This window comes from Volvox carteri, assembly GCF_000143455.1.
Source record: "Volvox carteri f. nagariensis unplaced genomic scaffold VOLCAscaffold_53, whole genome shotgun sequence".
NCBI classification, from domain to species: Eukaryota; Viridiplantae; Chlorophyta; class Chlorophyceae; order Chlamydomonadales; family Volvocaceae; genus Volvox; species Volvox carteri.
In genome coordinates this window covers 455,967-476,825 of record NW_003307596.1, presented here as the reverse complement: position 1 = coordinate 476,825, position 20,859 = coordinate 455,967, and the positions used below count along the sequence as shown (strand labels likewise).

General features: G+C 57.9%; 3 protein-coding genes across 3 annotated transcripts; 2 read left to right on the top strand and 1 right to left on the bottom strand.

The window, feature by feature from the left end:
• Nucleotides 1–4,456: 4,456 nt before the first annotated feature.
• On the top strand, nucleotides 4,457–7,579 carry VOLCADRAFT_46449 (uncharacterized protein; the record flags this gene model as incomplete). Its single annotated transcript, XM_002955625.1, has 3 exons — nucleotides 4,457–4,614; nucleotides 5,051–5,105; nucleotides 7,331–7,579. Coding segments are annotated over 3 exons (462 nt in total), but the record flags the coding sequence as incomplete, so codon positions are not given.
• A 1,782-nt stretch (nucleotides 7,580–9,361) lies between these two features.
• VOLCADRAFT_83324 (uncharacterized protein) lies at nucleotides 9,362–14,071 on the bottom strand. The gene is made up of 8 exons (XM_002955568.1): nucleotides 13,719–14,071; nucleotides 12,910–13,046; nucleotides 12,133–12,186; nucleotides 11,734–11,803; nucleotides 11,456–11,559; nucleotides 10,758–10,910; nucleotides 10,349–10,459; nucleotides 9,362–10,092 (listed from the first exon to the last, which is right to left on the bottom strand). Exons 1-8 carry the CDS (start codon nucleotides 13,942–13,944, stop codon nucleotides 9,895–9,897), a joined length of 1,053 nt encoding a protein of 350 aa, XP_002955614.1. The 5' UTR covers nucleotides 13,945–14,071; the 3' UTR covers nucleotides 9,362–9,894.
• Nucleotides 14,072–14,271: 200 nt separating this feature from the next.
• On the top strand, nucleotides 14,272–16,677 carry VOLCADRAFT_76813 (uncharacterized protein). Its single transcript, XM_002955624.1, has 5 exons — nucleotides 14,272–14,327; nucleotides 14,501–14,605; nucleotides 14,980–15,058; nucleotides 15,373–15,409; nucleotides 15,823–16,677. Exons 1-5 carry the CDS (start codon nucleotides 14,316–14,318, stop codon nucleotides 15,860–15,862), a joined length of 273 nt encoding a protein of 90 aa, XP_002955670.1. The 5' UTR covers nucleotides 14,272–14,315; the 3' UTR covers nucleotides 15,863–16,677.
• Nucleotides 16,678–20,859: the final 4,182 nt, after the last annotated feature.

The following is a 20,859-nucleotide window of genomic DNA, read 5'->3' as shown; positions in this document are numbered from 1 at the left end:
AGGAGTGGCATCGAGTCTTCGATAACAGCTTTGAAAGCTTGCGTGTTGACCGTGCAAGCCCCGACAGCGCCATCCTCCTAGCGCGATTCCCTAACCTTACGGAGTTGGACCTGTCGACCACTCTTGCACCTGGTCATGATGACGATGGTAGCTTGGAAACACTTCTGTCGGCCGCGTCGAGGTAAGAGTGTAGTTACAAACCGACGATCTGGACTTAGGTCTACCTCCTTCCCGTGAGCTGCGGTTTACCGATCCGTGAAGCTCCCAAACGCATGGATACGCTATATTGTTAGCTTAACATCAAATTAGTGACGCCTTGCAATTCAGTCATATAGCCAGGCGGTGGCGTTGCTACCGAGCGTTACGCGCGCAGCCGAGCCGCCAGCTGACCAGCTCCCGTTCGTTCGGACGCCACGCATCTCTCTACGCGATCAGGCTCGCATAGCCATCTCCCCAATATGGACCGCTACACGATTGCGCGCAGTCACAATCTGGGTCACATAGCCACCACACGACCTGGGTCACAGGCCGCCTGTCACTGCCATCGCACTTTATTACAAACCCTATAATTACTGCACCCCACCGCGAGCGAGCCACGACCCACTTCTCCAACCGATTCCCCCTGGCTCGCACCCCATCTGAAACACCCCAGGGCCCCATCTCGCTTTCCTATCTGACCCACCCACCCCCGGCCTAAGCGATTGCACATGACACTCCCACCTCCCACCTCCCTTCTGACAGCAGGCTCCCCAGGCTTCAGAGCCTCGTCCTGGGAACACACGTCATGCTGCGGGCTCCGCCGTATGCAGCTGTAGCCGCCGCAGCCGCCGCAGCTGCTCAGTTCCGCCAACGGCTGCCAGCACTGGCGCCGGCCGCCGCCGCCTTTGCCTTACCCAGCGGGCTCGATGTCAGTACGGCGGTTGTGACGGCGCCCTGCAGCCGCTCCCCCTACCTGCCGGCGGAGGCGGTGGGGACGCTGACGGGGCTGCGGCGCCTGTCCATTGGAAACGGTGAGTACAGGGCGGCCTGGTGGGCGGGTGTACTTGGTGGCTGGGGTTGGCTGGGGTGAGCCGTATGGCGAGTAGTGGTGGTGGGGAGGGGGCTCGGCTTAGCTGCAGCTCCTGGTGGATGTCGCCCTGGAGTGGGGGTTTTGTCTGTGGGGGGTGGGAAGTACCTAGCTGGGAAGGTCGGGTTAGGGGATTGCTAGGTAGGTGGATATGTAGGTAGGCAGGTGCGTGGTCGGTTGGTTAGGTGGTTAAATGGGTGGCTTGACGATGGCAACATTGATGACGTGATCTCACCATCACAGTACGGCCAACTACCGGGAGGGGGCGGGGAGAGAGGGGGCTCTGGCCGCGCTTTCTTTGTCCTATGTGTCACCACTGGCCCCTCCAACAACAAGACAACCCACATCTCGGTGTCTGAGCGTTCATCTCTGCATGGCCGCTCCGACGAGGTGCTGCTGTGTAAACCCCCACAAACACACACAGAAACACACAGACATACAGACACACACACATACAGACATATGCTTTGGACTCCTTCAGCAGTTTTCAACTTTGGGCATCAGTTGGCAGCTGATTTCCCCTCACTTGACTTGGCATCATCATACAAGTGCCCTCACGCACGCACGCTCCGTCCGCTCCCGCAATGCCACGCAAAGCCAGCTCTCTCTGCCGCCCGAACCCAACCCCACCCTCCCCAACCCCTGCCCCTCTCCTCTACCCTACAGCCCCTTCACGGCACTGCGACCCGCCGGTAGAGTCGCCGTACATATACGGCATCCTGCCCCAGGTGCTGCCCCAGGAGCTGCTGCAGCTGACCTCCTTGGAGCATTTGGAGCTGTACGGCATACCCCTTTCGCCCCCACGTGCCTTTGTGGGCCATCTTAGCCGCCTATCACTGCTCACCAGGTGCACGTCTGTGTGTATATGTCTGTCTGTCTGTCTGTCTGTCTGTGTAGTGCGCTTGGGGGCCCGATGTGGGGGCCCGTGTTGCGATCTGTCTGAGGATGTGGGGCCTTAGGCTTAGGGTTTGTTGGACTATCCTATTGGCAGGGGAGAACTGGGCTGGGCCCGTGCTTTCTTGCGCCATGCTACCCCTAGGTGGAGGTGGTGGCGGTGGCGGTGCCTCCGTCAGATGTCCGCATCGCAGTGACCCCACGATCGCCACCACCACCGTCTTTTGGTCGCTGCCCGCGCTGAGCCTGAGTGTCTCCGACATAGCCCTATGGGCCCTACGGCTCGTACCCTGCTGCGTGCCACTCCGAACTGCCCTCCGGAGTCGCCGCTCGCCAAGCTCCACTAGGTTGCCGCCTTTCCTCCGCCTACATTTCCCTCCTACCTTACCCTACCTTACCCTACCTTACCCTACCCCCGGACATTGTCCCTTAGACTTCGCATTCATTAATCTCCCAACCCACCTTCCCCCCACCCTAAACCCTACGGTTGCCCCCACCACGCGCCACAGCCTGCACCTGGCCGGCAGCTCCCCCTCCCTGGTTCGCTCCGTCGCCCACCTGACGCGCCTCACCGCCCTCCGCCGACTGGTCCTCCACTGCACCGCTCCGGTAGCACATGGACCACCACCGCCTGCACAAGGACATGCGGGCGGGGAGGAGGTGCCGCCGCCGGGGCCGGAGGCGGAGGCGGCGGAAGTGGCAGCGGAGGCTGCTGCGATCGCGGCCGTAGCCGCCGCCGAGGCCGGCGCCGCTGCCCTGGCGGAGGCGGAGGCGAATGCGGAGGACGTAGGGCTGGCTGCGCCGGCGCCGCTGCCGCCTGCCCCTGTCCTCCAGGGGGGCCGGCCCGCCTCCGCTCTGGGTCGCAGTATCGTGTCCATGCTGTCCACCAACTGCCTTCTGTTCAACGGCCTGCAGCGTTTGGTGGAGATGGGTGGGTTGGAGGGGGATTGGGTTGGAGGGGTTAGGGAGGGGTTAGGGAGGTAAGAGGGCGGGTGGGAATCCTCCTGTCGTGCAAGAAGGGAGAAGGGAAACATGTCAACTGGGTTGACGGGGTGGGTGGGTGGGTGGGTGGGTGGGTGGGTGCGGGGAAAGGGGGTAGCGGGCGGATGTGCCCCTCCACCGGAAGAGAGGTAAGCAGAGGAGGAGTGGGGGAGGGCGGAAGGGCATCAATTTCTGTTGTGGAACCTCCGAGCGCCACCGTAAACACCGGCACTCAATCTCGTTTCCCGGCGTCCCCGGACGGCCTTCCGCATGATCGCAATCGCAAACCCCAGGGGGGGGCCTGACGGAGCTGTCGTACCAAGGCACCTTTTTGACTCTGCCGCCGCCGTACTTGCGGTTCTGGACTTCCCTGGAATCTCTAGATCTGTCGTACAACACGCTCATGTTGGATGAGGTGAGTGGCAAGAGTGGGCTAATGGGAGCTGCCTGCCGCACTGCATGCCGTACTACCTGCCGTACCGCTTGCTTGGATGAGAGCAAGGAAGTTCGCCTCCCACGTTCCTGCCGCTCGGTGGTACCTGGTAGTGTTTGAATGCGGGGTGTAGAAATGGGTTTGGAGTTTTCCGTACTCCAGAACCCCACCTCATCCCGGGGCCCTCTTTATCCTCACGTGCCCGGACTCGCCTTGACTCACCGGCCGCCCATGCGTGCAAGACTGAGAGATCCGCGCGCCAGACCGTTAATGCTTTTACTGTGGATGTTTGACGTGCTATCCTCGCTCTCTCCCCCGCCGCCTGTACCGCCTGTACCGCCCTACCCACATCTTTGTCACCCAACCACCTTCTCCCCTATACCTCCCTTTTTTCCCCTTCCTTAACCCGCCGCTCCTGCCCGGGAAGATATCCCCCCACCCTCCCCCCCCCTTCTCTCTCCCCCGCCCTCCAGGGAACGCTGGAAACGCAGGTCGCCTGCCTGACCCGGCTGACCCGCCTGGATCTGTCGTACAATCGGTTGGAGCAAATTCCCCCTCGTCTGTGTAGTGCCCTCTCACAGCTCAGGTGGGGCGAGGGAGGAGGGGGGAGGGGGAGGAGGGGGAGGAAGGGGTAGAATAGAAGGCGGGTTGGATGAGACGGGGGAGTTGAACGTACGACTGAAACCCAGAATTAGGGCCACGATTTTTGGGAGAGGGTTGTGGACGCGCGTCCATGTGCGTGCGTGCGTGCGTGCGTGTATGTTACACGCTCCTGCATCCCACTCAAAAATTTAGTACATGGGTAAACAGCGCGTCGAGCCAGCTGCCTCAGCTGCTCCGTGGAGCGGTCGGCAGCTGAGCCGAACCGAGCTGAGCTGAGGTGCCAGGTGTTGGGCGCAGTTACCGCTGTAGACTAGTCCTGCCGCCCAGCGCACTAGTTTCAGCAGATCTCTTCCTAACTCGGTCCTACCTCCCTAAATCTGTCACTGAAATATTAGCAAGTGTGCGTGGTGTACGGTGTACGGTATATACAGGCAAGGACATTACGGTTGTTGTGTACGGCAATTGTACGGCGCAGGTGCCTTGACGTGTCCCGCAATCCTCTTGGAGAGCTGCCGTCGGCGCTGTCGCTGCTGACCCGGCTTACGAAGTTGGTGGCGGCGGGCAACTGGCTGGCGGCACTGCCCCTGGAGCTCATTGCGCTGTCCCAGCTGAGGCATCTGGACGTCAGCGCGAATAGGTATGTAAACGTACTGGAATTTTTGAGAAGCTTCTGTATGAAATGCACCTTGCATTTGCCGTGTGCATGCCGAATTCGTGTTACGCTTTTAATAATCGGCATTATCGGTTTATTTTTTCCGTATCGTTCGGACTAATAATGATGGCGCCTTATGCGCATGTCAAGGATTATGTACTTTTAGATGTTGTTGATGTTTAAGTGGGCGCTTGCTTGGATTGCATTTTATGTTTACGTGTGGTTGCGTATCACACAGCTCCTTGACCTCTGTGTTTTCCCCCAACGCCTCCCGTGTACGACAAGTCCACTTTAAGTTCGTATGGAAGATGGTTCTTTCGTACTCGCGCACGTTGATATTAGCCCACTGCCCGCAACTGCATGCGGAGCAACGGCCTGCAACTGCCGGGTAACTACTTCCAACTATCTGTCGTACTGGCAGGTTGGAGCAGCTCCCCGAGGGTTTATCGCGACTGAGTCAGCTGGAGCTGCTGCGAGTGAGCTGCAACATGTGGGTGCGGGGGCGGGGGCGGGTGAGGGCTGGGCCCCTTAGCGGTGGTGGTGGTGGTGGTTTCGCCCGCTCTGGAAAAAGGGCATTGCAGACCTCGAACGGCGAGTATGTCTCCATGTATGAATGTATGCATGTCTTCATGTACGCATGTATGAATGTCTGTAGTGATGATTGGGCAGGCGTTCCCACGAGGTGCCGCAGCGGGGTCTCTTGCAGCGAGTGAGGGTATGATGATAGTGTGCATGTGCTCCATATGGGCTATGAGTACCACCACATGCACATGTGCGCTTGGAATACAGAAGAAACACTTTCGAGGAGTGGATGTGCGACTATGTGGAGTGAGCGACGTGACGATGACGGGGGCCAGCCTGTATCGAACCAGAGCCGTGAGAGCCGTTGGAGATTGAACCGCTCGTCTGCCTGCGTTTCTCGATGTATGTTATATCATTAACCATTCATACATATGAATGTAAGTATGTATGTATGTACCCATGTACCCATGCACGCAGGCTGACCTCGCTGCCCGGATTGATCCCAGGTGGAGCTGGTGAACCCGCCGCCGCCGCCGCCGCCGCCGCTGCTGCTGCTGCTGCCGCCGGCCCCAGTACTCCCACCACCTCCACCTCAACCTCCACACCTGCTACAATGATCACGCATCTCGCCACCCCCATCCCCACCCCCACTGACACCACCGACACAACGGGTCCTGCCACCACCACCACCACCGCCACCGCCACCACCGCCTCCCACCCGTCCCGAGGTCACCACCACCACGACCACCTGCTGCCATCCGGAAGCCAGACAGCTACCGAATCTGAGGTGGATGGTTTTGGGGAAGGAGCTGAGGACACGAAGTGGGCCGCATGCAGCGGTTCGGTCTCGAGCGCCCCGTCCGGCCCCCACACGACCGGCGGCATCAGCGGCCCCTCCTCCGTCCCTGCCCCCGCCGGCCCCTCCGCCCCTCCGCCCTTCCCCTCCCTGACCCACCTGGACCTCAGCTCCAACCGAATGGAGGTGCTGCCGCTGGGGACCCTGGCCCGCCTCGCTCGCCTCCAGGTGCCTGGGGTGCCGCTGGTGACTGGGGTGCGCCACCAAGGATGATCCCGGATGTGGTGCGGGGCGGTGTGATGTGGTGTGGTGTGATCCGTTTCTGACGCACGCACGCCTCACTTTGCCGTGCACCTTTTCGCTACCCGCCCGCCTTGCCGTACGTGCCTTGCGTCCCGCTTGTACTGGCATGATCAGCATGCGGTGGCCGGGTCGCCAACTTCTTTCCACGTTCTGCCGTTCCCTGACTTCCGGGGTTACTCCCCACGCTTGGGGTGATCTGCTAGGGCCATCTTTCGCTACGTGCCTTTAAACCCTGAAGTTAAAGCGTGATGCGTTTTTAGTTTTAACCTCTCTTTCTTCGTGCCCCCTTCCCTCGCGCCCTCACTCCCCCACCCTCCCGACCCGGCCCCGTAATTGGACCAGACCCTGGCTTGCGGCCAAAATTACTTCAAGACCTGCTCCGGCTCAGCAGTCTGCTTACAGCAAACCCAAGCCCGGGCCTCCTCCACAGCCCAGTCGCCACCATCGTCATCATCGCAATCATCACCCCCCTCGTCGGCACTGCCAGAAGTCGACCCTACCCCTCTGACACAGACTGCAACCCTACTGGCCCCGGCCTCCCCCTCATTGACGTCGACGGCGCCGCCTCCTGCATCAGCGTCAACGTCTCCCTCTTTCCCCATCCCCTTCTCTCTCGCCGTCGTGGGTGACCTTCGGACTCGGCTGGTAGATCTGGATATTCGTATGGCTGCTGGCTGCATGGCGGGATCAGCGGTGTTTCTGGAAGCGGTGGGGCAGCTGGCGGCCCTCACCAGCCTGAATGTGGGTGTACAGCAGTTTAGTGGTGCGGTTGCAGAAGGTGGTGGCTCTTTGAGTTCTTGTTTGTTTGCTGGGGCTGCTGCTGGTAGTGGTCGTCATCGATGCCGCTGTTGCTGCTTCTCCATCTGCCGCCGGGTCGAATGCCGGTGTTGCGGACCGGCCGTGAGTCCTGGTGCTTTCTGTACCTTTAGTGCAGCTTCCTCAACTTTCATCCCCTCACTCGCCCCCTCCAATCACTTACTCCTGCCGCGTCCCAACCTTCATAAATACCCACTAACATCTCCCCTCACCCTAACACACACCCTTGGCCTTCCCCTCGAAAACCCGCTTCAATCCCTGCAGGCCCAGTCCAACGCCCTCGACACGCTGCCCCCTTCCTGGACCCAACTCACCACCCTGGAGCGCCTCGACCTCTCCCTCAACGCCCTCACCCACCTGCCCCCGGGGCTGTCGGCACTACAGCGACTGCGCCACCTGGCCGCGCACTCCAACCGCCTGACGGGCTTCCCGGCGGCTGCTGCCGCAGCCCTCGGCGCCATGACCCATCTGAATCTATCTTTGAACCTGCTGACCAGCCTGCCCGAGGAGCTCGGTCAGGGGATGAGGCAGCTGCGGCTGCTGGACCTGCACTTCAATGCGGTGGGGTCATGGAGTTGTGGGACTCCAGGGATGGTGTTGGATAGGCGTGTGGAGTTGGGCGTCCTTGCCTGGGTGCTGGGGTCTTAGGGTTGGGGTCAGGGATCTTGAAGTATGCTTGAGATCGCTGTGTGTATTTGGGGGATAAGGGAGAGGTCCACTGCTGCGTGCTGGGTGTGTTTCAATAAACTGAACCGCGTGTAGGTGGCCCGCATGCAATATGCTGCTGCATGCTGGTTATGTGTGTGTGTGTGTGTGTGTGTGTGTGTGTGTGTGTGTGTGTGTGTGTGTGTGTGTGTGTGCGTGTGTGTGTGCGCGTGCGCGTACGCGTGTGCGTGTGCGTGTGCGTGCGCGCGAACTGGTGTCTGGACTCGCAAACCCAGTCATGGTACTACTACCTGGATGTGCTCTGAAGGGCGTTGGGCTGCACCGGTAGGTGTAGTACGCCATGAGGGTCAGGTTCCCCTGAGCAGCTCTGTTGCCGCTCTTGACTGTTTAATGTTTCGTCACTTGCTTTAACGTCAGGCACAGATCGGTTGCTGATGTCTTGGGTTGAACCCGGATCCGTCTGTCCGCGCAAGCGCTCTTCACTTCGCTTACGGCCCCCCGGTCATGCGTGGCATTTCTGCCGTCATCTGGTTTGCGTCCTCCTCGTGAGTTAGTCCCGCATTGGATGTTGCGTGGTGGTGCTTTCCTTGCTACGCCACTGCATTACGCACCATATCCAGGGCAACCCACCCATCCGCTGCCCCCGACCCTCTTTCCGAAACCCCTGTTCTCCGCCGCAGCTTTGCTCCGTGCCGTCCAGCCTCACCAGCCTTGTACGGCTGCGCAAGCTTGACGTGTCTCGCAACTACGGTCTCAAGGAGTTACCACACGGTACGGCAGATCTGCCTTGCTTGATTCATATAGTGGTGGGCAAGGCTCTGGCGGACTGCTGGCACGGCGCAGGAGCTGGCAGTAGCAGCAGCTGTAGCGAGAGAGGCCCCGGTTGTGGTTTGTATAGCGAGCTGGGCCTCATGGCGACTCGGGGGGTGCGAGTGCAGGTGGAAGCGTGAGAGGGATACGTGGCGGCGTACAGGAAGAAAGTTAAAGGGAAAGGTGCTGAATGCCAGGAAGAGGATCCGGCGGGAGTGCAAAATACTTCATATCTGCACATTGCTTTAGCCGTGTGGTGGCTTGTTCCGTCAGGGTTACATGCCCTCTTGGCGTTAGGTTCTCGGGGGGCTTCATCGGGGGTGCTTAATGTGTTAGTAATAATGTGTTAGTAATAGCACGCTGTGATTAGCTGGTTGCAGGTCCTGCACTGTAAGGTGCAGATAAACGCTATCGGTGGGCGCAACTCCCATCAGTGGCCTCCGTTGCATTTGCATTTCGTTTGGCTCGTGATCATAAGGTATAACTTGGCCACCTGGCGTCACGGTTGAACCCTTCATCATTCTTGAGCCGGCGGTGCTGCTTCGCCATTCCATTTTTATGGCCGCCTGAATAGCTTTTTAGTGGTGACTCCCTTACTCGCGTGAGCAGTGGCCGTGCGAGGTAGGTGTAAGCGGAGAGACGTTGCTTCATATTGTTGCTCTACGTGCCCGAGAATGTGCCACGGCCGTTGTGTTGCCGAGGATTTTGAACTGCCCGAAATTTGGCACCATGGCGGTTCCCAGGCCACGCACCAGCATCACCTAGAGTTGCTCCTATGATTGTCACATAAGCGAACTCAATCAGAGTTTTTTGTTGTTTGGGGAGCCTTGCGGTTTGACAAGTGGCCGAAGTATGGGCCCTTCAGAGGATGTATGGAAATGGCCGAAGTGAGCTTATGCCATGTGAGGCCGTACTCACCAGTTTTATAACCTAACCGGCCACAACCTCCTGCCCTTTCGAGGTGAAAGGAGCCCGGTTGGACAATATCCAGCGAAGGGTCGCACGCACATGCATGCATCCACCCGTCCATCACGCATCAAGCCAGCCGAGCGAGCTGCTGCACGCTACCGTCGAAATACCGCCTGCTCACACAAACCGTCACCAAGTAGTCCTGCGTTACCCGTCTTCGGAATATCCGCACATGTGCACCGAATGACATTGAAGCCAAGCCCTCCCTGGAAAAGCTCCCGAGGCAAACGCCACCCGGGGCAGTGAGCGGAATGAAACATCCTGACCGCCCTCTGAAAATCACGAGATGCCGCAGCTGTCAAGCACCACAATGCCGCGCCTTTCTCCGCATTCCCCTTCTTCTTGGCACACCCCGGGTGGCCACATCCCGACTACAGACAGCATCACTCCAGCTCCAGGCTGCGCTTGGCCATCTCCAACGCGCCCTCCAGGGTCTTGTTCCCCCCGATGAAGCCACCCGCGTGCACGAACACGCAGTCCGGGATACCCGAGAGGGCGCTGAGCGCCTCGTCACGTAACCCCCTCCAGGCGCAAGGCAGCGACCGGCGGTTCTCAAAGCTACCCGGCCCCACACTTACAGCCTGTTCGGGGATTAGTTGCCATCAGCCATTTAAAAATTGAGCATAGTGCGATAAACGTGAACAGGTGTCTAGTGTAATCGCAGTTTACTAAAATTACACTGGATAATACGGCTGTTTATGTATACTGTTTCACTCGTGGTTAAGACAGTTACCATACCCGCGCGGTGCCTCCCTGTTGGTGCACCCATTTATCCATCCATCCAAGCACCCACCTGCACATTGCTGTAATCCCCACCTGGCAATACACATTCCGTACCTGCACCCTGTACGTCTTGTCCCGCTCATCCTGGAATATGGCGTAGAGCAGTTCCCCAACAAAGCCGCCCTCCTCCTCCAGGTTGTACAGGTGGTCCTTCCAGGGGCAAAACTGCGGATGGAGTAGAACGAGAGAAGACAGGGAAATGGGATGCGCAGAGCACACAGTTTCTTACTACGTCACATCACAAAAGCAAAGGAATCAGCAAGAATCACGCACAAGGTCACTGCATCACCAACGCAACCCAACGCAACACACTCCACCCGACGCACAGGCCCATGCAGCAGTTCGTTCATAAACTTATCCCTCTGCAGCAAATAATAATCATAATAATAATTTCGTACAACCAACCAATAATCCACTCGTTTCCTACCTAAATTATTTGCAAGCGGTTTGCCCAATCCGTTACCTCTTTGAGCAGTAGGATCTTGCCGCTGGGGTGCACGGAGTGTCGCTCCGCCAGCGCCGCCTCCACAGGCCTCCTGCCCGGCAGCCAGCCCCGGGCCACCCAGTCCACCGCCTCGCTGAACTCCGAACCTGTCAGTTCCACAGCCCTCAAAAACTGTAGCACGGCGGACAACATGCGGTACACAACCCGGCAGCCGGGCAAGGGGGCAGGTGAGTTGAGCGAGGGACAGACAACGCCTGACGAGGCGATGAACTAAGGCAAGGCGGGGAATTGATGCCTCTTAGCAGCTAGCAGTAATACGCCTGCAAAATCAATTAACATATAAAAACAGGGGTAGGGGAGCGCTTAGCTGCTTTAAGAATACGGAGCGAAGGAATAGCTATAATAACTAATATTATTATAGGGATTACCGTCCATATAACTTCAATTGCTATATCATTGGATGCCTTAAGGTCAACCCCCGCGTGTGCCGTTACCCACCGGGCATTGGCGTGTATCACTTATTGCCTGTCATTGCACTTGCGGTCGGAGGCAGAGACAGCCGAGCGGATGTGGTGCGTTGGCAATCCCGCGGTGTCCGGTACCCACGTGCTGCCCCGCTCAAGGTCGACCCGACTTGTCTTGCCGTGTATGCAGTCCGTCTCTGTGTCTCGTCGCAGCTGAATCACTTGCCCCCTCCCTGCCACTCACCCACTTACCCGTTCGTACAACGTGGCGTCATCGCTGGGTTCATTCCAGCGTGGGTTGAGTTTGCCAACTCGACAACTCAGTGTCGTATTGTTCAAGTACCGCGGCACCGTACCTGCGGCGCCGCGCACAAGAGGCCCCGGGCCAAAGGACGTTCAGGTGGCGGCAAAAAAACGAAGTGGGTAATTCCGTTTCCGGCGTCAGTACTACGCAGTTCTTGGATAGCATCACATGAGGAGAGTTTTTCCTGCTCTGCACGTGCCGTACTATTTCCTTCATTACGTCTTACCGGGTGGTAAGTTGTACTGCATGACGCCGTTATCAATCGCATCGACCGACTCGATGAAGTTGCGGTAGACCTGTGGTACAAGCGGCAGCACGTCGCGATCACGGCGTCAGCGGTAGCACGGAGAACACTGAGTAAAGCGCGCGTTGAGCGCGGAGGACATCCCCGGCCACCACCTCTCAGCCAGCCATAACACAGCAACACAACACCACGCTTCCTTGCGCCAGGCAAACCCACTTCTCTGATGCAGCCACACCAGAAAAGCAAACTTGCGAATGGTGGTCCATCCTCACATGTGCACATGCGCACCCAAAAGCCCTCCCTCCCTTCCTATCACCACCTCCGTCCCATCACCCCCTCCCCTCCTCCCTCCCTTCCGTCCCATCACCCCCTGCAGCTCACCTCCAGATAGACCATCTCCAGGTCCGGGTGGTCTATGGGCCAGGAGAGCAGCCCCTGCAAGGGTGACATGGTGGGCCAACCCCCGGCACAAACTCCTCAGTTAGCTGTCTCGCACACGACAACCTGGCATCAAACAGACATGCGACATGGGCTCGTGCAACAGCAAGGTGCCGGCGGAACTGACATTCGAAACGGTTGACCGTTATCTAGATATGTGCTTAACGAACACAATTACTTGCTTTTCATGCATATCACATATCATGGGCCGTATGCGTGTGATGTGAGAAAACAGACAGTGCGGGTACATGCACGCATGTGGCATGCCCGGTTGTGTGCGCAGGGGCGCCCAGCAGCGCCAGCGGCGGTAGCCGACGATGCTTCATGGACGTCTCAGCGGGCAGCAGCCCTCATCGGGCTGAGCTGAGCATCTCTCTTGGCGAAGCTTCAGCACCGGCACGCCACTAACGGCGACGTGCTAGTGACTCTAGCCGCCTATGCAAGATGATATTTATTTGGGCAACCAACCTCTCAGCGCGCAATGTCTACATACATAAAATAGTACGCACAGTACATGCTCAGTAATATGCGACCGAAATAGCCACAAAACCTGTAACCCGCAGACCTGGCCCCGGGGAAGCTGCAAAGCACGCTGTCCCTGCGCTCTTCCAACCGCATAGGTTTGGAGAGAAGGACGGATGAGCGCAGAGCTCCCAAAAAGGGGATACAAGGAACCCCGGGGACGGTGACGATAACCGGCAGCCAACACGAGAGGCTCACCGCGATGATTTCCCGCCCGAAATGCTTGTACACCAGGCCGGCGGAACTCAGCTTGGTGGCCTCGAATCCAAATCCGAACTTGGTTTCGAAGCCGCGCTGGTGGTGGTCAAAGCGCATACGATCTGGGTCGTAAACGCCTGCAGGCGGGTAAGGACACATACAGCGCAAGGAAAACCAGGAAGGCATATTCCCGCTGGAACGTAAGAGCGCTGTCACGTGATGGCACCTGAAGAGCAGAAATCCCCCAATCAGGCTTCTAAGGCCCATACACGGGGAACGTGCCATCAATTTTTTTCATTGGAACGGACTGGGTTCTGTCCGTCTGTCAGTCCGTTGCTAGAACATTAAGAAGCAGATCATGTGCCAAACATGGTGGACGAGGAAAACAGCGCCGTGCTTAGGATTTGGGCCATACAGGGGCCTACTTCAACCCCCGCTTCGGTTCTCGATAACGGCTGTACATTTCAGCAGTTGCGTCTCAGCCTGTGTCCTGTACTTCAGTGAGGTTAAATCCGTGCAAGCGTAGATCTTGCGCAGGACTGCCTGGATGCAGGCTCACAAATATCGGGCTAGAGGTATGCTGGCGACAGCTGTTGATAGCTAGTTTCAAGGAGTTGCCACAAGTTGTACAACAGGAGGAACAACGCAGCACAGAAACCTCGTTACCACCTCCGTGGTCAGACGGTTTAATGCTACGTGGTGGAAGAGTTGCGGCGCCTGGCCCTCTAAAACACATGAACGTCGCTGTGCGTAATAAGTTGCCGACTCTCCCCCAACAGAAAGCAACGTAAAAGCTCGCAGCTACTCACCACCGACATCAATTACCACATCCAGGTCTTTGAGCACCTCTGGATCGCGCGTCCGCACGATTTCGGCTTCCTGGAATAGGGTAGTCCGGCGCAGCAACCAGCATCCCAGCGCTTCATCGCAGTGGAAGGAGCCGCTGTGGGTGCCGATCTTTTTCACCATGGGCCGCTTGTTGCCTGTAATCTGTGCTGCAGGTCCCCCGGGAATACTGGCGACGACCAAACCCATACGCCTCTTCAGGAACCCGTTACACAAGTGCTTTATCCTTATTTGCCTTTAACTTTGCAAATTGCAGGTAACACTTGCTGATTATGAAACACAGCGTACTGATATCGTGTCCTGCTAAAGTTTAGCAACGATAAATGCGAATGACAGCGGCGGATTGGACCAATGCAAGAGGTAATGCTGTATGTTCTGAATATCCGGGTCTCCAAATTCAAAATTGGGTGTTATAACGGGTTGAAGAGGCGACCAGCCAATTTTGAGCGGTCGTACACTGCCGTACAAAACAAATATCATGCTCAAACGTTGCGATCTTATCAGCTTTGCCACGGACCAGTAGGAGGAATCCGTGTCCCGACACTGTTAAACAGGAAACAATGGGCCTTAAGGCAAGTTTTCAACCCTTCGATTGCAGGAAGCGTTATGCAATCCGTGCAATTTTCTGTGATGAAGCGTTTCCTTGATGATGCCCTTGCCAATTGGATTTGGGATCTTAATAACAAACGAAATCGTGCGGTATCGGGGCATATCTGGCCTGTCTCCTCTCTGCTGCCTGCTGCAGGAAGACTTTGAGGCTGCGGCTGCGGAAGCGACGAACTCGCTTCCTGACACTCTCTCAAATGACGAGAAGCTGGAGTTGTATGCGCTGTTCAAGCAGGCAAAAGAGGTAGGTGCTGTGCCATCTGCACTACGATACCGCAAGACTGGAATGGGGTTTTCCTCCGCATGCTGTGGTTGACAAAGCTATGTGTCAGGGGCTTTTGATCCAGTGTGGATAGCACGCTTACTTGTTGGTGTTTTTCTTCTAGTACGACTTAACGGTGCTCGCTTCCTGTTGGTTTCCTATGGCGACATGTATGCGTTGTATTGGCGCAAACTGAAGCTGCGACAACCGCAGCAGCCATTCAAGCATGGCGCCTGCACTTTTACTTCGCGCAAGTATCCAACGTAGTACAGAAACTTTGAGTGCACACGTCCCTTATCCTTTCTCGGAGCTGTTCCCGCTTCCCATTTGAGCCGTCCAACTCCCCACCTGTGCAGGGTGACTGTAACACCTCTCAGCCAGGAATTTTCGACCCCAAGGGCCGCGCTAAGTGGAATGCTTGGAATGGGAAAAAGGGTGGGTGCTGAGCTGCCGACCGTACACACCAATGCACGACACAGCTATGGTTATTGTTGCTGCTGCTCTTGATGATTTCAATAATTTGGTCATCTATTGCTCCAGGAAGCACACTGCAGTGACCTAGATCATGCTTTGTAACGCGGCCAAGGTTTTGCGTATTTTACCTATTTTTCCCTGCCCGCCATCCATCTGCCTGCTTTCTACCTGCCGACTGGCAGCCTTGCAAACTTTCCTCTGTTCACTCCGCGGCAATCTTTCGCCCTCTTGTCGGGATTACCTGCTTTGCGCCTGGGCCCCCTACTGAACCGCAGGTACGTCCCAGGAAGACGCCATGAAGCAGTACATCGAGTGAGTGGCTGCTCTACCCCCGCGGCGTGCGGTTCTTAAAAACGGTTTTCAGCATGCCTCTCTCTCACATCTATCTGTTTGCGGTGATTTGGACGGAGTTATAGGCGCCTGAGATAGTGGAGTTGAGGAAGGAACGGGGATTGAGAAAAGGCCAAACGTGGCTAATGTGGTTAGTCGTAATATTAACCCAGGAGCTGTAGGTGGAATGGAAGGCATGGGGGATTCGCATGGTGTACCTTGCATCCACATACCCTGGTGGAAAGAAAGAGGAACTGAACGAATGGGCCTCGGCACACACTCATGCACGTGCCCCAGCGACCGTGACTTGGGGTTATGGTATTTTGCCTCCCTGTCACTTCAGCCGCACGCCGCTTGTCCCCATTGTCCCCACCTCCTTCAAACGCGTGTCGCAGGTACGTGGCTGCCTTGAAGGCGAAGCATGGCACCAAGTAAGGAGCGACATTCACTGTATCCTGTTGCCGCTGCCACAGCAGCTTTAGCAACAACAGTGGTACTGGCCATGGATATCGTCAGTACCGCCGACCTGCTTCCCATGCGACGGACGGCTGGGCGGAGTCAGGACGCTGTCGGCGGAGGTTTACCTGCGGAGGTTTCCCGAATGGTCCTTTCGTTCAGCTCCTTACGACTCACCCACCCTGGTCATTGCGTTGCGTTCACATCATGAATTATCGATGCAGGGCTGCTTCCAGCGATTCAGATTGTCGCTATGCCTGCGTTTCCCGGGGCTAAGTCGTTGGTGTCGGTGCCTTCCGAGTGCCTGCGGCGTAACGGCTGCATGAGGGTCCCTGCCTGCGTATGAAGAGGAGGAACGCAACCTTCGGATAGACTGAGAGATGTTGACGAGGTGTTCAGCGGAGCAGGAAAACGTAACATTTTGGCACCTAGAAGCTCTGGATGTTAGCTGTATGGAAGGCTGTAGATGTGTGCTGGTTGGGTAGATAGAGTTGTTATCAAGTTCGCAGGTTGTTGAGGTTGATTGCACGCGCAGCATGGGCCCGGCGTACTGCTACTGCTTCTGCCGCTCAGGTTCCTCCGCCTCCCCGGGTGTAAGGGCTTCTTCCCTCGTTGCGCCCTGACTTGTCCCTTCACATCGGTTATGTAATAATACCCCGAGCTTAAATGAACAACTTCAATGTCACATAGAGGATGGTAGCATCTTCACGAATCTAGAGCCCACTGTAGCAACTACACACACATGCCAGGTAGCAAACAATCCTTTTCAATCACTTGTAACAGTGTCCATTACGTGATAATTGCCATTCGGTACCTTGGGATTGAATTGTAGCCAGTTTTCGTTCATATTTGTTCGATATCAGGAAGCAGATGGAAAAGTTGGATGGAACTTCCTCCACAAGGACGAAATGTAAAAGTTAATGAATGGATCTACTGGGCAATGTGGGTACATATTTTGTACCCATGGCATATGCGGTTCGCGGACCTGCAGTCAGCGCCATGGAAGCCGGCAGTCAGTGACGACCCATGGGTCGCTGCATAACGGCCGACGGCGGCGACGAGCTGGCGTCCGAGGAATGCGGTCTATCTCCAGGGACGTTCTACAGTTTATTACCAATCATCCTTCAAGCATTGGGACTTCCTAACCCATCGTAGGCCGTTGTCCCATAAAGACATACACAAGCGCACATCCACAATCCAGCAGCTTTCTTGCCAAGGATGCACCCGGCCGGCGCTACTCCTCGCCAGCGCGCACGGGCAGCTCTCTTCATCGCGTCTGCTATCCTCTTCCCTTCGCTGGTGCTGCAGCAGTCCCAAGCTCTCAGCAGAGCCACCACCAGTCGCAGGGACAGCAGCGGCGCTAACCAGCGCACTCTCCACCTCCGGGCGCCCGAAGGCGACGGCCCCCAGCGGGAGGAGCACTCCGCATCAGCATCACGATCAGCTACGACTTCAGCAGATGTTGCCACACCTGCTCCAGCGGAAGAAGTCAGCGTGTCTCAACCACCGGATCCCACGGAACAACCGCCCCCCAGCGGGCCGGCGGAGGAGCCAACAGCACCCTTGGTTGACCCTGGGGGCGGTAGTCCCGTACGGCAGCAGCAGGTTGAAGATGGCCTAGCACACAGAGCTGGCGACAGGCCTGCTGATGATGTGCCGGGGGGCACGATGGCAATGACACCGGCCGCCACACGGCCCGGCGTTGCGCCGGCGTCGGCATCATCGCCGGAGGTGGAGGAGGTAACCCTGCCGGACGCGGGCCTCAGCGAGGGTAGGGACGCTGCGGATCGAAACAGCGGAGAGGAGCAAGGTATGGGCAGCGACGGCAATGGCGGTAGTGACGGCGCTGATGGTGACGAGTATGACGACGTGCGGTGGCTTGAGGTAAGGATACGACTGGACCCTGTGTTCATGCACGGCGTGGATGTAAGTAGGTGGGCGGAGGAATCCGGGGCAAAGGATGCGCTCCGTCGCAGCTTTTTTGACCTTCGCTTCATGCTCCGGCAGCTCCTGTAGCTTTTTGGTTCCTGAGCGCCATCACCTCAGCCGCAGCTGCAGCTTGATCCCTAGGCCTCGGCGCTGCCGCAGCGCCTCGCAGCGCCAACACGATTATATCGCCCGTCAGGCCTCCCACCCTCCTTACCGCAGCCCTCTGTCGGAGGACCGCGAGGAGCTCCCCGCTTCCTGATCGCACGTCCGCTTCACGACCCAGCTTTGCAGCCACTTCCCGCGTTGCTGTCACTCTGCCCCTGGAGTTTCTAAGACTGGGTCTTTGCCTTTCTCTTGGTCCGACGCGTCCGCTTGTCACTCTCCGCCTTTCCTCTTTCATAAACCTCTTCTCCATATCGGTCTTGCACCTCTTTCACCGTACCATTGTTGGCCGTAATGCAGGAGGCCATGCGCTACGGCAGTGAAGGGCCCCAAATTGCGGCAGGTAAATCCAAGGCAGACAGCGGCGGCAGTGGCGCCGGGGTACACGCGCCTGATGGCCACGCCAATGCTGAAGACGGCGCATTAGAACCGCCGCAGACGGCGGCCGCAGCTGGCGCAGGAGCAGCAACAGCAAGCGACGCCAATGCGCAGGAGCGGACACCCCCGCCACCGCCACCGCCACCACCACCACCGCTGCCGCAGCAGCAGCCGCAACTGGATGATGATGACGAGCGACGTCACGGGGCTCCTGGTTCGGAACAGGAACGAGTGCAGCATGAACAGCAGCAACGACAACCAGGGGACCAACATCAGCAACCGCAACAGAGGCAACAACAACAGCAGCATGAGAACCAGCAACAGCTGCCCTCGTCCCGGGGCTCCTTCACGGCGAGAGCAACAGGGAACATGCTCGCGGTGGGAGGGGCTTCCGCCGATGCTGCTCCTGGCGCCGCCGCCGCTACGTCTCCTCCCCTTTCCTCTGCCCCAGCCGCCAATGCATCCATCCCAGCCCCAATACGACCGCAGCCCCAACCGGAGCCCCTGCGGTGAGCGAGTGAAATTTGGACGTTGCGATTCAAGATTTCTTCCCTGCCGAACTTTCTAGTCTTTCTTGGCATTCTTCTCCGTGTACAGTTTGCAGTTTTACGAAATCGCGGATTTGTTGGGGGGACATTCATACTGCCTTGTTGGCTGCTTAGTCGGTTGTGTACATGTTTGGCGAGTGCATGACGGCTTGGACAGTGCTGAGCTGGCATTACCTTTCCATTCCCCTGCGGGTCATCACGCCAGTCCCTCCATACGCCCCACACAACACGTCGCCTCTGAGGGCCTCTTTCCTCCTCTTCCCTCCTTTCTCGTCAGTCATCCAGTCTGGTGGATGGCTCCTTTTTGGAGCGGTAGCGGCTACAGCTCCGAAGCCATCAACTACGTACTGTCGCTAACGCGGGCGAATCAGGTACGTGCTCTCACTTGTTGGGTCCCTGGACCAGGTAGGTGGTTTTCAGCTATCGCCATTGACTCCATCACCGCGAAAACTCCTCACTCACAAGCCGCGACTGGATAGTTATTGCTTGCATACTTCTGGCGTATCAGTCTATCCTTGGCATCAGCTTCTCTCGTGCCTCCCCCACTCCGCCCTTGTTTGCACCGCTCCTCTTTTCTCAGCTCCCTCCTCTCCCTCCCCCTTCAAAAACAGATCCGTCGTGAGGACTTGTGGATATCCCAGCACGGTGACCTGTACCGGGAGCAGGTGGTGGAGTCCATGGCGCCCGAGGACCGGGAGTAAGTTTCGTTGAGCCGCCGACCCGTGGGTCATCAAGAAGGGCAAAGGAGCACACGCGCACATGCAGGAATAACGGTGCACCTATTGCGGTTTTCCGCACACCTTTACCACAAGCCAGGCTCCTGTGGGCGGGAACTTAACGCCGTAAATATTATTTTTTCAGGAAGCCCCATGGGTCGCCGGGAGGGTGGGGGAGGGGGGCGAACACGGGCAGTTCCTGCATCAAAACGCTCGATACACGCCAGGCCTGGGAGCCGTGTACGCTTCTTTGCATGGGGGGAACCAAGAACGAGAATAATGCGGGGGGAGCACTGGGAACAACCGAGAGAGGGACAGCGACGCAACGTCCTCTGCCCCACCGGCTTTTTCTGATCTCCATCGCCCGTTCATCTCCATGTGGAACTCCCCGTCGCGTCCGCCGCGTTCCTTGGCGACATCCGCTCTTGCCGTAACACCCTCCCTCCCTCTCCCCAGGGAGCTCCGCACCCTGGAGGCAAATGTAGGCACGATACAGTCACCGCCGCCGCTACAGCCACCGCCGCCGCTACAGCCACCGCTGTCGCTACAGCCGCCGCTCCACTCGCCGCCGCCGCAGCAGCAGCTGCCGCCACGCATAGCAGGCACATTGGAGGACCGGGACCCTAAGCCGGCGCCGCTACAACCGCCTCCGCTGCAGCCACATCCCGACCCACTGCTGCTGTATCCCCCGTCCCCACGCCCTGCGATCATGGTATGTCACTCTTTGCCCACCAACTGGATGGTTCCGGAGCCCGTTTGGCAAGCTCCGGATCAGTGTCCCCCGGAGGCCACAAAACACGGCTACGTGTACCTGGTGGGCAGAACCATGTTTGAGACGGACCGGTGGGTGGGTTTGGGGGGAAGGGGGCTGGGAGAAGGGGTGAGGAGGAGGAGGAGGAGGGCGAGGGGAGGTGATGGGAAGGCGGGAAATGGAGGGCGGTGGAGTTGGGGCGAAAGGGATGGGTCTGCAACAGTTCCCTGTCCTGGTGTCCACTTGTGCATGGATCCACCACTCGTGCATGGATCCACCACTCAATGGCATCCCCACCTCCCGGGCGCTCCTCGGCGGCCCCTCGCCCGCCTCCCCGCACCCATCATCACCTTGGTACTCCTCCTACTCCTCATCTTCATTATCATCACCATCATCATCATCATCAGCAGCAGCAGCAGCAGCATGATTTGGTTCCCCTCCCGCCCCGGCACCTTGCGCGTTCTCCCCGACCTTCCGTTTTCCCTTCGTCCC

What these genes read in the sequence shown, in the direction of transcription:
- VOLCADRAFT_83324 (XM_002955568.1), bottom strand. Translation starts at nt 13,944, where the DNA reads ATGGGTTTGGTCGTCGCCAGTATTCCCGGGGGACCTGCAGCACAGATT. An exon ending in TCGGGCGGGAAATCATCGCG is followed by an intron (nt 12,187 to 12,909) that starts GTGAGCCTCTCG and finishes TCACCCTTGCAG; the next exon opens with GGGCTGCTCTCCTGGCCCAT. An exon ending in GCAGTACAACTTACCACCCG is followed by an intron (nt 11,560 to 11,733) that starts GTAAGACGTAAT and finishes GCGGCGCCGCAG; the next exon opens with GTACGGTGCCGCGGTACTTG.
- VOLCADRAFT_76813 (XM_002955624.1), top strand. An exon ending in TGCTTGGAATGGGAAAAAGG is followed by an intron (nt 15,059 to 15,372) that starts GTGGGTGCTGAG and finishes ACTGAACCGCAG; the next exon opens with GTACGTCCCAGGAAGACGCC. An exon ending in GCCATGAAGCAGTACATCGA is followed by an intron (nt 15,410 to 15,822) that starts GTGAGTGGCTGC and finishes CGCGTGTCGCAG; the next exon opens with GTACGTGGCTGCCTTGAAGG.